A 14,607-nucleotide genomic window follows, 5' to 3' on the forward strand; every position below is an offset into this window, starting at 1 on the left:
ATTGTTTTTAAATATATATTATTTTATTTCTCTCGTCTCTTCGGCTTGTCTCTGCCTGTCCCTGTCCGTCCTTCTGTGTGTTCGTCATCTGTCTGTCTGTGGACAGCTAATCTCCATCAACGTTCAAGACTTCTATGCCCCGAAAAGGACCTTTTCTTTGACGATGGCTAGCCAGATTGCATTCCAAGTGACTACGTTTGGGCCTGGCGGAGACCTGTGCTCCAGAGGAGTACACATTTATAGTTTAATAATGTAATTGTTACTTTTAGTACTTTTTTTAAGTCTTGAAATAATAATAGAAAACACGACCGTGACCCATCAAAATGGGTCCGGACCGTGACCCAAGAATAAGGTTATGATTCCATATTTGGGCAAGGATTCTGCCCATTCCGATCGGCATTGACTTTCATTATAAAATAAAAGTTTAATATTTCAAAAAATATATATATATGCGTAATATTTCCGAGAGGCTCTTCCTTGGCCTACTGGCAGTTAGCCTCGCGTAGCCAGCCTTACTCATCTGCGAAGAGAAAAGCCTGGTGACAATAGAAGGCAGAAAACGTTCAACTTCCGCCGTGGGAATTTCACCGGAAGCTGTATTTTTTTCACAGTGCGGTGTTCCTTCAAACGTATTCCCTGCACGAAAAACTCTGGTATACGTCGCCTGCTCCGTCGGTTGCGCTCGCAATAAACAATATACAAACAAAAACATTGATTCAAGCAATGTTACACCTATTAAGAGCGAGTTAAGAGCTACAATCAATTTTATTTTTTTCGCTGGGGAATGTAAACAGACCCGCATCGCATGACGTAACTTCCGTTAACCACAGCACTTCCGCTAGAAATCGTGGAACACACCGAGGGGCATATTGTCTACAGGGTGACTGGCAGTGTGCACGAGACATTTGTTTGATAGGTCCAGAGGTTTGTGAGAGTGTGTGCCACACAGACACAATCAGGGACGTCGCACCAAATTCTGGGCCCTGGGTACAAGGATTCACTGCGGGGCCCCTGTGCTTTAACTATTGAAAAATAGCAGATATACAAGCTCACAGCGCGGCACCGAGTGCCGCGCTGCAAGCTTGTAGATCTGCTATTTTTGAAAAATCATGAAAATCTTTGAATATTTCAAGTTTTTTTTTTGTTGAAAAACCTTTCTATGTCAGTGGAGCTCAAACCTTTTCATGTGAAGGACCCCCAAAATGGTATGTATTTGGCCACGGGGTGACGGAACCCCATCTCAAAATATTGAGTTCCAGGGACCACCCAGAAGCAAAATCTTAGTTACAAATGTTCGCTTAAAAAAATACATATATTCAAAAATGTGCACACATTTTCACGACTTTTCAAAAATAGCAGATCTACAAGCTCGCAGCGCGGCACTCGGTGCCGCGCTGTGAGCTTGTATATCTGCTATTTTTCAATAGCTAAAGTATAAAATAATTAAGGCCCCTCCAACACCTTGGGCCCTGGTAACTCAGTCCCACTTTCCTACCCCTTGTGACGCCCCTGGACACAATCACTGACGGACCCATTTCTGGACGGCTTGCCTCCTACATAACCACCATGCCATAAACATCCCCCTCTCTCTCCCACCCAGATGCCACCAGTTCGATTATTTAGTGCCCTGGTTCTCAAGGTGAGGTCTGCTGACACCCAGGGGTCCTTGAGGAGGTCCCAAGGGGTCCCCGGCTAAACTGAGGGACAATTAAAAACAACTTAAGCTCCATTTCATTTTTTTGCTGTTCTAAAAGAGCCAATCTACCATCTCATAATGGTTTACATTGCAATTTGTTGTGAGTATGATCTGCTATTTTTTAAATATATATTTTCAAATCTTGAATTATTTATGAAGAGTCCCTGATACAAAATATTTTCGAATGGGGGTCCATGGCCAACTACGTATCAATTTGGGGGTCCTTGACATGAACATGTTTGATAACTACTGCTCTAGGCTATATGGATTCTCGCTAATCTGTTACTTGTTGTTTTAGTTACTGGGTAGCACATAATCTTCTTTTAGTGCTCTAACTCCTTCATGTCATGTCAACATTTATGACTCTTGCTCCGACCTTTTGATTGAATACTTTAGTTTGCAAATAGCACAGGGTGAAGTACCTTCACTCTGTGTGTCTGCTACACTGTAAAATACACTGTATATAGTACATTCTCACTTTGTCTAACTATCTTTATGTATATATCTTTTAGTATTATCAAACTACACTTAGAACTCTTGTCATGCTATCAAAAATCTAACTTCTGCAGAGAGTAATATTGTTTTGTCATTTTCCGGGTAGGATACAAAAAAACCTGAGTTAGAGTTGCTTCTATTGGCCAAGTGCCTTTGCAAATACATGGACTTTTTACTCAGTCATTGCAAGCATCAACACATGACAGAAAAAAATATTTAAAGATCAGTCTCTCTTCTGGTTTGTTCCTTTTTTTAGAGCGAGAGGGAGAGAGAGAGAGAGAGAAGAGAGAGACAGAGAGAGAGAGAGAGAGAGAGAGAGAGGGAGAGAGAGAGAGAGAGAGAGAGAGAGAGGGGTAGCTGAGAGAGCTGAGAGTTGAGAGTTTATGGAATGCTGTGATGTCATCAGTGCAGTCAAACACACACAAAAGACAAGGAGGAACCCACAAGCAGCCCTCTAGTTAGCATACACAGTCTGCTGCTGCCTGTGAGGAACGGAGCTCTACATCCCACTGTGAGTACTTCCTCTTTTCACTAATTCTACCCTTCTCACTTCACACTTCCCCCCCTGTGTTATCTATCAGTCGCTTTCTCTCCCCTGTAACCCCGTGACTGCACTTCCCTCTCCGCTTAAATTTCGCACGTTTAGTCGTTGCAGGAGAATGTATTCCGTATTCCATCAGTGTGATAGTTTCTGTCTCAAGACAAGCCTTGCTTCTCCCCCCCCCCCATCTCAAGTGCTGCCTGCTGCCTGTGGGGGAAGCCATTGTTGTGCCTCTAGCTACTGCGATTGGAGGAATCCGCTGAGCCCCCCCACCACCTCCTCCTCCTCCCATCACCCCCGGGCTGAGACGCAATCTGACTCATGTTGCCCAGGGCTCTCTGCAGACCCTTGTTGATTGGTCACAACAACCAGCGAATGGCCATGTTAAAGCAAAGAGCGACAGCTAGCAACCTCATGCATTGGGCGTTTGAGGGAAAGGGGGGCTGGACAGTGATGTGTGTTGAGGAGGAGGCAGGGAGGAGGAGGAGGGAGGAAGAGGGAGGGAGAGGAGGCAATGATGACAGAAGCAGTCCCATTCCTTTGGAATCTCCTCCCATTCTGGGTCAGTCAGTCTGACAGTTTGAAAAAAGAGAGAGAGAGAAGGGGAGAGAGAGAGAAAGAGAGAGAGTTCTTGAGCTCTTCTTCCGTATTCAAAAACTGCCTGTTCTTTTTTTTTACGTGACCAAAGAATCCGAAGAGACAAACTTCCTGCATTTAGGAACGGAAGGAAGGCCAGGGGGAGAGAAACAGAGAATGTTCCGAGAACAACACATAATTGTGTGAGAAACAGAAGTGGGGATACTAGGACGGGCTTATCAACTCTAGATTGTTTTGTTGTTTAACTTTGATCGCAGAGAGAAGCGAGCGAGGTGCAATAAAATCTCACCAACTTTCACTTGTTTCTTTTTGTCTAATATGTCTATTTCTTCATTTCACTTTTGTAGAGTGTCCCAGTGATGGCCTCCAGAGACCGAAGACACTGACGTCGACAGAGGAAGGAGGGACTGAGGGGAAACACACTCAGGGGAAATGCAGCCGCAGCGTGCGTGAATGTATGCGTGTGAGGATGAGTGCCTGCCTCGATTCAGCCTGAAACACAGTAGGCATGTATGTACATGTGCGTGTGTGCGGGATATGGATAAAGCAGCGACGATGATCAACTTCCTCTGATGACGATTCCTCTGAACCACTCAACCTCAGAGGATCAACAAACCCTTGCTACACACACACAACTTCTACCGCTTGCCCTGGTGGTACCTAAGTTCTCCCATCCTCCATCCATCCATCCATCCATCTATCCGACCAACCCAACAGCCCACCCAGCCTCCAACATGCTGCAGCAGATCCTTAAGGACATGTACATCGACCCCGATGTGCTGGAGGCCCTCAGCGAAGACCAGAAGAAGACTCTGTTCCGGAAGATGCGAGAGGAGCAGGTCCGCCGCTGGAAGGAGCGCGAGGAGAAAGTCGAGAGAGAAGAGCCCCTGAGAACCAAGCCAAACTCAGGTAAAACATCCATCTGTCCGTCCGTCCGTCCCACACTATGCAAACCACCAGCAGCACCTCGTCTTCAGTTGGTTTTTCTATTTCTTCATGTTTTGTGGCTTTGGTTCCACTGTTGGCCTTTTCACCACGTGGGATGTTTTACACTAGTCCATTTAGACAAGATGGTGGTACATGTTCTGTCCGTGTGTGTGTGTGTGTGTGTGTGTGTGTGTGTGTGTGTGTGTGTGTGTGTGTGTGTGTGTGTGTGTGTGTGTGCATGCCTGTGTTTTTGTGCAGGTCATTACAAGAACTGTTGCTCAAGTGGGGAGCGTGTCGCTGTTACTACATGTCATCTTTTTGACACCCGACTCTAACCCTCACCCTAACCCTAACCTCATGGAGTGAGTCGCTAACCCTCCGGTCGAAATGATGGTTGTTCGAAAGAGCACGATTTTACCAAGTGACAGCTAGCCCTCAATAATGAAACCAGGAAAAGTCCCAGTTTTGCCACTAAAGGCCTTTGAACAAGACACTGATCTCGTACCTACTCAGTCCAACCGTGTCTGGAATCTGGATGAGGGCAACAGCCACTAAAATGTAAAACAATGTACTGTAGGTTTTAGCTAATAGTTAACAGTACTACTGCATACTGCTGCAACATCTAAGACATTGTGCTGCAAGGCAACTGTGGTTTTGGTTAGTTCACTTCTGACAGACATCCTGTGCTGTTGAGACATCCTGTGTCTGCTGTAGCTTGTCACCCCAACAGCTGTTTGCTATAGCACGGCCACAGTGAGATGGTAGTCTATAAACTAGGTTGCGCTGTTTACATGACGTCAATTTGGCCCCGGCTCGAGTGGAAAGTTTCCCAAAAGATAAGTATAGCGTTCAAAATAAGCTGCCCTACATTACCAAGTCCATCACCGTCTCAGAAGTTGTGCCCAGACATTAATAGGGACATTAAGTTGAACGTATGTTCCACAATGACACATGATCAGATTTATGAAGAAGGTAGAAAACCAAACATTGGTAGTGTAGTAGTCTCAGCGATTCAAACAGTCAAAACATAGGCTATACATTGTCAGATAACACAATGAATTGGGTGACATCTTATAGTTTAATGGGTGTGAATTACCTTTATTTACAATAGACCTATTTTAATGGGATTTTACAATATTTGGAATCTGTGTGTGTGTGTGTGTGTGTGTGTGCGTGCGTGCGTGCGTGCGTGCGTGCGTGCGTGCGTGTGCGTGTGTGCGTGTCTGTGTGTGTACGTGTGTGCGTGTGTGTGCCTGCATGCTTGTGCATGCCTGCGCATGCATGTGTTTGTATTCCTACCTCTTGGCTTGGGTTGAAATCAGCCTGTTTACTTTCCCCTAAGCACAGTGTATCTACAGGCCGTAGCAAGGCACAGGAATTTTCACTGGGACCAAGATGTCTGAACAACAGCGACCTAGAATGAGACGTCAGGTCTACCATTAACAAAAATAGCTCCAACTAGAGAATACAAAAGCAACATGGGTAACGAAGAGAATTAATGAGGATTTTACACTGCATGTAGGACTAAAGATGCAATCTGTAGCTTTTATGTTGTACCTGGGATTTGAACCGCGGTCTCCCACACAAGAGACCAAACTTGAACATTTACCACTCTTTACAAGACATAATTGCCGTGCTTATGAGCTTGATGCAGCACTGCTTGTCAACCAGTAGTTGTCCTACCTTACACTAGATTGCTCAATGGAAGAGTAGGTAGACCACCTCCAACCACTAAAGATGTGTAGGCCTGTCACAATTATTAAATAATCGTCTAATCGCAATTATTTCACATAATCGTGATTATTTTGTCATAATTGTCATAATCGTTTCCAAGTTGAAAAATCTTCATATATTTTCAAATACAAAAATAGTGGAAATAGCCGATCTACAAGCTCACAACGCGTCACGAACATGTGAACATGTGTGTGTGTGTGTGACGTGTGTATGCGTGTGTATATGCGTGTGTATAAATATGTCAGTAATTTCTTCTGTGTCATATCTGACATGCACAACTTCAAAGCCTAAAAGCCAAACAGAAATGTAATTGTCAATGAAAAAAACACAATAAAATCGTTAATCGCAATTATTTGAGTGACAATTAATCGTCATGTAAAATGTCATATCGTGACAGCCCTAAAGATGTGCTAGTTATATTGTAGTAACATACTATAAATATAAATAAAGTTTTAACCATTAAAATACGTTCTGGATTACAACCTTTCTCACTATGCATGGCATTCACACGCAGATTCCAGGCCAACACAATCAGAAACCCAGTTCAGTTGGTGTAGCCATCCTTAAAACTGGTTTGACTCATACTATAGAATCTCGCACGTCTGCATTTTCTCCTTGCTGGTTGGCTGTGTGAGACATCCATGACGCAAAGGGGCTCGTGGTGTACAATGTGCTGAGTGACGGCTCAGCTCTCAGAGGTGTGGGTGAGATATGGCGTCACGGTGAACACCGGCCCCCCTGAATGTGACTGAAGGCCAATTATATGTCCACAGTTGGTGCATCGCTTCTGCTTGACGCAGTCATTTGATCTGGAACCGAGTCTTTTCCTTGGCTAATAACAAAGCACTTCTTATTGACTGTGTAGGGGAACAGTGCACTCTCTATCTATCGCTTAATGACTGGGGCAGCTGTCTCTATAAGTCATGCACCCCGTTCACTTAAAACACTGTTCCACACTGTTGAGGCTGCAGATTTCAGGCATAGATCACATGTCTGCAGCTCACTGCCCCTGGCTTACTGGTCTGGGGCAGAGGGAAATGGTGGATAGTTACAAATCGAGCGTTCCTGTGTCAAATAGGAAGTGAGTCAAGTCCTGATTCCTTCGAACAATTAACCGAGGGGGGCAAAACAGGAAGCATGCAGGAAATGTATGCGTTTGGAACACAAAAGGGAGAGTTTGATTGCATCTGGGTGGCTGTTTGTGAGAGCCCACATGCTTGCAGGTTGCTATATGCAAAGTAGTGGAAGATCTATATGGTGCAACAAGTCACCTGTCACAAATAACACAGAAGCTTTTGTGATCATGAGGCCATGTTGTGGTGGTAAATTCAGCATGTGCTTGGAGTTAAGTACCGGTATAGGCTATGTTTTTGAACATGTGTGTGTATGTGTGTGTGTGTGTGTGTGTGTGTGTGTGTGTGTGTGTGTGTGTGTGTGTGTGTGTGTGTGTGTGTTGTGCATGCTAGCAGGTTGAGGGAGTAGATATTCACTTGTAGCTTGGAGAATGGAGACAGATTACAAAACTAGCTTCTTCTGACAGCATCATCACTTCTACGCATCACGACAATCTTGGCACAATAACTGAATGCTCTGTATGTCTAGTATTCGAATTATTCTACCTCAAAGTATTCGAATAGTCGAATATTCGACAGGACTGGCCAAACTGTCAAATATTAAGTAAGCAAGAGGCAAACATTGTGAAAATAGCCGATCTACATGCTCACAACGCCTTGCGTTGCGAGGCGTTGTGAGCATGTATCTGCTATTTTCACAATATATATCTGTGGAACCGAGTCACCCCATACCTAGAATTCCAAGTGCTTGTCAGGGTGGGGGTCCGCAGTTCAAATATGTTTATTTTGGGGGTCACAGCCTAAAAAGGTTTGAGAAGCCCTGGTATAGAGCGTTAACAAATTCATCCACCAGGGGCATTGACAACTCATTCTTATGACTTCCTATCTAGCCAAGCTTTATAAACTATATATTTTTAAAGAGAAAACTATAAAAAATTTAAATAAGCGAATATTCGACTTGGTTGAACAACGTCGAATAGTGACTTTGATATTCGAATATTCGAATATGTGAATATTTGGTGAATGCCCTATCAGGAGCAGTGAGGGGTTCAGTGTCTTGCTCAAGGACACTACGACATAATGCTTGACGGAACCAGGGATTGAACCGGGAACACTATGCTTCCCAGACTGTCACAGTGCCTCCTGAGAAGGACTGGGTCATATGACTTCAAATCAATAGGCTACCACGATTATTTCAATATTGTTATGCCTTGATTACAATAAATTAACGATAAAAAGGTAAAAAATTGCAGGTCCAAGTTCATAACCCATCGCAATACGACACATTTGTGAGCTATTTGCTACTTATACAGTTGCTGTAAGCAGCTATTTTAGCTATTTTAGCTATCTATATTATTATACTTGTATTATACTTGTACCATTGTACAAGTATAATACAGGGCTTAACTGGTTAATCAGACAAATCGATTTAGTCAATTACAATCAATCTATTAGAACGTTTTTGTGAGATCCAATAATATATTACAAATATAAAAATAATGTAATATCATTTAAGATTAGAAGTTGCTTTGTTTTTCATACCTTTTCAGTTAATTGTACAGCCCTACTCTGGAGTCACTTTAAAAATGTTTAGCATGTGGCAGAGGAGAGAGTTTGTTCGATTCAGTGGGTCACATGGTTAACTATTGGACCCTAGCTAGCATCTCAATTCTAGAGTGTACAGTTAGCGAAAAATAGAAGATCTACAAGCTCACAACAATGCGCCGTGCTGCAATGTATTGGGAGCTTGCAGATCAGCCATTTTCAGCAAAGATAATTAGTGTAGGCCTTTAGGAATCCAAGCAAGTCTAAGGCCCATGGTCAAGTATAGGGCCCAGGGGAATACGGTCAACTAAGTATACGGTTATGTTTTCTCATATGATTGATTGGGGCGCAGTATGATGTACGGCATTCACGAATAGTGATTTTTAGTATTCAAATTATTCTACCTCAAAGTATTCAAATAGTCGAATATTCGACAGGACTGGCCAAACTGTCAAATATTAAGTAAGCAAGAGGCGAACATTGTGAAAATAGCCGATCTACAAGCTCACAAAGCCTCGCGTTGCGAGGCGTTGTGAGCATGTAGATCAGCTATTTTCACAATGTGTATCTGCAGAACCGAGTCACATTAAATGTAATACCTACAATTCCAAGCGCTTGTCAGGGTGGGAGTCCCCAGTTCAAATATGTTTAATTTGGGGGTCACGGCCTAAAAAGGTTTGAGAACCCCTGGTATAGAGCATTAACAAATTCATCCACCATGCAGGGGCATTGACAACTCATTCTTATGACTTCCTATCTAGCCAAGCTTTATAAACCATATATATTTTTAAAGAGAAAACAATAAAAAAATAAAAAAGCGAATATTCGACTTCGGTGAACAACGTCGAATAGTGACTTTGATATTCGAATATTCGGTGAATGCCCTAGTATGATGCGACGTGTCTAACATGTTCAGGAAAAAAGAACAGTGACATCATGTCACTGAATACAGCGACTCATTTACATAATGTGGAAGGTGTATTTGAATCTATCTCCATGCAACCTGACTGACTGCACCCATGTTGAAGCACCTCGCTTGTTTCCACTTCTTGTTTTTTCTCATGGCTTGTTTACCAAAGTATGCACTGACTGGTCCTTGTTATGCAGGCTTGTCATCCTAGTTTTGCCCCCAACTGGAATGCTATCTGACTGCCGGGCGAGCTGGCGAAACCAGTTCACTATGATAATATGTGTCCCTGGTTTCAGCCCGACAAGACTTCACCTTGTGAATCTGTGTCAGCTGCCTCTGTGTGCTCACTGTGTTCCCAGTCATAGTCGGTACAATGGTACTGAGATATGTGTTGTACAGGGACGTGCTGGGCCCCTGATTCAGCCCGGGAAAAAGAGTTGGAGGAGAGGCCCTCATTTCGCGCTATAGAGAGAGATCTCTCTCTCTCTATAGCGCTGCTGCTACTCAAAGATTTGCCATTTCAGATCATGACTAGTGACAAGCCAGTGGGCCAATTACTGCACATGAGTTATATTTCGTCGTTGTCGGGTGGAAACCTTATATGTCCAAAACCGTTTGTTTTGTATTTATCATTTTAAAAATGATTTAAACTATTGAAAACAGCCGATCTACAAGCACACAACGCCTCGCAGTGCGAGGCGGTGTGTGCTTGTAGATCTGCTGTTTTCACTACTTCTGTGCAACGGCCTTGTATGATGAAGCAGGGCTTTGCTCTGCGAAAAAATGTATACATTTGAAACTTGGAGATACGAGGTTTCTGCCCGACAGTGACGATTTACTTTGTTGGTCGCCCAGCCCCCAAAATGGAACGACATTTTATTATAATTTTTTTCCTAATGGACGGCCTGGACCGGCCGGGAATGTACCGGCCATTCGGGAGTAGTCCCGCTTTTCCCAATGGCCAGCACGTCCCTGGTGTTGTATCATGCATGTATTTTGTACAGAATGTACACGATCTGTGTGAGTGTGTGCCCTCCTCCCCTCTCAGCAAAGAAAGAAACAAAAAGAGGATGTAAGGCACAGCTGAAGTATGGACAACGAACACTTGTTCTTGTCAAACTGGCATGATCTATATGTACCACTGTTTCCCAAACAGTGGTACAGACAATGGTCTGTGGGGAGTGTGTATGATGTAAAATAAACATACAGATGAATATAATAACCAAGCAGTGTGGATAGAAGGTGCATCCCTAATTCAGCATCAATCAGTTTCATTTATATTTCTTTGTGTGCCAGTGTTTCGCAACGAATAGTCGATTTATAAGCTCACAGCATGTCGCATCGCTTGCCATTTTCAGCACACTAAACCACTGTATAAATTAATCATAAATGGTTTGAGCTTATTATTAATTCAACAACACTTTAACTTTGAAATACAACTAAACTAAATATAACAAAAATGATCTTGTGTGTGTCTGTGTGTTTCACCTTCAGCCAAAGTCAAAAGTGTGAACTGGCTCTTGGGTCGGGACGGAGACATAGCGGTCATCGTGATCGGAGAAGTGGATGAGTTCAAGGTCACCTCCAAGGTCATCTGCTCAGGGATCGCAGAGAAGAAGGCCCCAAGCCTACACAATAATACAAGGTATTACATTTACACAATAATACAAGGTATTACATTTATACCAAATATTATCATAGCATTCCAGCTGAACAGGAGAGAGGGGTTATAGTGTGTGTGTGTGCGTGTGTGTGTGTGTGTGTGTGTGTGTGTGTGTGTGTGTGTGTGTGTGTGTGTGTGTGTGTGTGTGTGTGTGTGTGTGTGTGTGTAAATATATACATTAAGTCACTTTTATGCAGTTTGCAATAATAAGACTCCCCTAATCGGGAGATTAGACAAACTTTAGAAGGCAATGGTAGCCAATCAGGAGGGAATATGGAAAAATGGGACAGATCCATGTTGATGACATGACTTTAGAGATACTGTGTACGGCTTTGCGTGATTTTAGGCCAAAAGCTGCAGGAGCAGTGTCCAAAAATGTGTTTTGCAAAAATCGGCCTGATGGTGGCGCTAGGAGAGGGCCATGCTCATTTGCATGTTGACAAATGTCACATTTAAATGTGATGGAGGTGGGAGTTTTCAAAGGAAGAACTTTAAAGGGGATCTCATGGGGGGAGGTTTTAACACCACTGGGTTGGAGAGCGTGGGTCATAATGACCCAAATTAAATCCCTGCATGTCACAATTAGATTTATACCTACACTGTGATGCTTGCTATTCACACTTGTTTTACCACCAGGGCAAACCTCTTCCTCTTTAATGCTCTCCCGTCAGATTACTGACTGAGAACTAGATTTAATTATGATTGCTTAGGATTGCACCTAATGTAATTGTACAACTAATGTGTCTGGAGGTTGATATTGCCGTCAATTACGATGAGACATTTGTAGCTGGTTTACTAGGTAAATACATCTGCAGCTGAAATATCAGGTGAGATCATTTCAGCTCACATTTGTAGCACTGTTATGCTATGTTTGTATCATATTTTATTGTATTATCTTTTCCTTAAAACTTACTACTATGTAAGTGTTTTTATGTGTACCATATTTATGCTTAGTGTTATCTGCTAATTTTCAGGAGATATTAAATACAGAAGGAGCATACATAATTAACGTTAATCATGGATCTACAGCTCAAGAATGTGTGGTAACTTACAGGCAACTACGTCAGAATTGTATTGAACGGCTTAAATGATATGCCTACACTCTTGGTATCAGACTTGCCATCACTCATTATCATTGACATTATCTGATGTGTGCTGCTCATGCAACATTAATACCAAACAAATTAACGTAAAAAAAAGTGATGGTATTTTTCTTCTTCTTTAAAACCACGAAAATGTCATTAAAACAATCATGCTCTGAGAATGCATGTGACCCACCCATCTGTCCACATGTAAGCCTATTGGCTGCGTGTTAAGTGGTCAGATGGGCAGCCCTTGGATCAGAGTGGACCATGATCCACAAAGCGTGTATCAAAACACCGTCTGGGTTAAGATAAAGGAGCGCTTGTTTTCGATGGAGTTGACAGCGGCACGGCGTCTCAAGCAACCTTGAGCCACGTGAGACACCTCCGAGGCCGAGCGAGCGGTAGCGAGCGCATCGCCGCGTCAAGCATTGTGAAGGTTGCTTGAGGCGACTCAGCGCCGTTAGAAGTTGTAAACCAGGGGGCCAGAACAGTAAATGTTCGTCCTCCCGACTTTCGCCACCTCCGCACGGTCCAAGTGAACATGGCGGAGCGCTCCCTACCTCCGGTTCAGCCAATCACAAGTTTCCGCGGGCGGGTCTTATCTTAACCCAGACAGTGTTTTGATACACGCATCCACAAAGGTTTGGGAACCACTGACTTCCTAGACTTTGTCGTGGCATGAATCTTTCTCAATTTTGTCACAGGTTTAAAGTGGATTTCAACAGAAATGATGTTATGTTTTGCAGCCACCAGGAATCAATCTTGAAAAGCAACTTGGTACACAGAGCAACAGCCGAATCTGGCAGGACAGCGAAGAAGAACCTCCCTCCTAAATCCCAACCTGGAATACCACTCGATCTAAAGGTGTGCTATGTGGATATACAGTACATCTGTCTTTATGTGGTGCTGAGGGCCAATGGTGTCCAAATAACATAAGATCTATTCTCTGTCAAGCTCTTACTTTTCCCCATTTAATTGTGTAGGCTATGTTTTTTTAAAGATTTATTAGCCTTTATTGGATAGGACAGTAGACTGACAGGAAATGGGGGGAGAGACGGGGGGTGACACCATACGTATATTACCATATAGTAATATGCCATAGTAAACAAAAAAGATTGGTTTGGCAAAATATTGGCTCATGATATTCATTTTGGCTCATGGTTTTCATTTTGGCATAAAGAAGACATTTGTTTTGGATATTGTACAGTTATCTTATTATATATATTTTTTTTATTGTTTCTTTGTTTATTTTCCCTCTCTTTTGTGATGGGTTGGGATCCACACGAAGATTAGTAAAAGTATAAACTTCAGAATTTTACAGCTGTGTGGTAGAGAAGTAAGGTCGTTCCGGATCGGGAATCGAACCGGTGACGCCGTCAGGCATCAATGCCTACGTGGCAATGCCTTATGTGGTATGCGCCTGGACCAGTAGGCCAGCGGGCACCCCAGCCTATAGCCCCAGTGTCATAAATTATTGTTGGCAAAATGTACCTGTTTTTAGTCATGGCTGGTTGAGATTTATTTTAGGAGGTATATTATCAAGATTATTAGATATTGTCAAGCCAATGATATAACATATTAGGCATGTTCTCTCTCTCGCTTGGTGTGTGTGTGTGTGTGTGTGTGTGTGTGTGTGTGTGTGTGTGTGTGTGTGTGTGTGTGTGTGTGTGTGTGTGTGTGTGCGTGCGCGCGTGCGTGTGTGCGTGTCTGTGCGTATCTGTGTGTGCATGCATGCGTGCGTGCGTTGAGGCCGTGTGATGTGCGTAGTTGTGTGTGCGTGCGATGTGAGCTTGTTGATTTTGGGGGGTTGGTGGTGGTGGTGTGGGGGCGAAGCAGCCTCCTTTTTCACACCATCGTTAAAAGAGATTTGCTGTGTTGTCATGGCAACGGTGCACACGCGAGCGAGAGTGAAGCAGGGTGGACAGCACTCTCCTCAAGCCTGACCACGCTGATTCGCTGCTCTAAAGCTGCAGGCTGGCCGCTCAGTCCACACAGCGGCCATGCTGTCGGCCAGACAAACCTCGCATCTCCATAAAAGCTAAAACAAAACAAAGTTCTGGTTGAGGCGATGCAGATTGTGTAGGGCATACATGGGCGACTGGCGGCCCGGCGGCCCCCCCACCTTCACTTAATGCGGCCCGCAGGTTAATACCAGAATACTGATATATTGTTGATTTCAGCTGTTACAATTACAACCATGATCTGCTTTAATTCCATCGGTATATATTAGTAGCTTAATGACTAGTATAGTAGTATTAAAATGTATTTTTTTTATGTCCAATGTAGGTATTTGTATTTAGGTTCATAAAGTTAACATGAATATATAATTAAATGTGTTTGA

At 43.3% G+C, this 14,607-nt stretch overlaps 1 protein-coding gene across 1 annotated transcript in view; it reads left to right on the forward strand.

The window, feature by feature from the left end:
• Nucleotides 1-3,755: 3,755 nt before the first annotated feature.
• The window catches only part of LOC308304553 (uncharacterized protein), a 33,487-nt gene continuing 22,635 nt past the window's right edge, over nt 3,756-14,607 (forward strand). Inside the window, exons 1-3 of the mRNA XM_080749181.1 lie at nt 3,756-4,238; nt 11,013-11,163; nt 13,013-13,130. Coding sequence (XP_080605307.1) covers nt 3,902-4,238; nt 11,013-11,163; nt 13,013-13,130 — 606 coding nt within the window. The 5' untranslated portion in view covers nt 3,756-3,901. The remainder of the gene's footprint in view (nt 4,239-11,012; nt 11,164-13,012; nt 13,131-14,607) is intronic.

The sequence above is a fragment of the Nannobrachium achirus genome (genome assembly GCF_963921795.1).
Source record: "Nannobrachium achirus genome assembly, chromosome: 19".
Lineage (NCBI taxonomy): Eukaryota > Metazoa > Chordata > Actinopteri > Myctophiformes > Myctophidae > Nannobrachium > Nannobrachium achirus.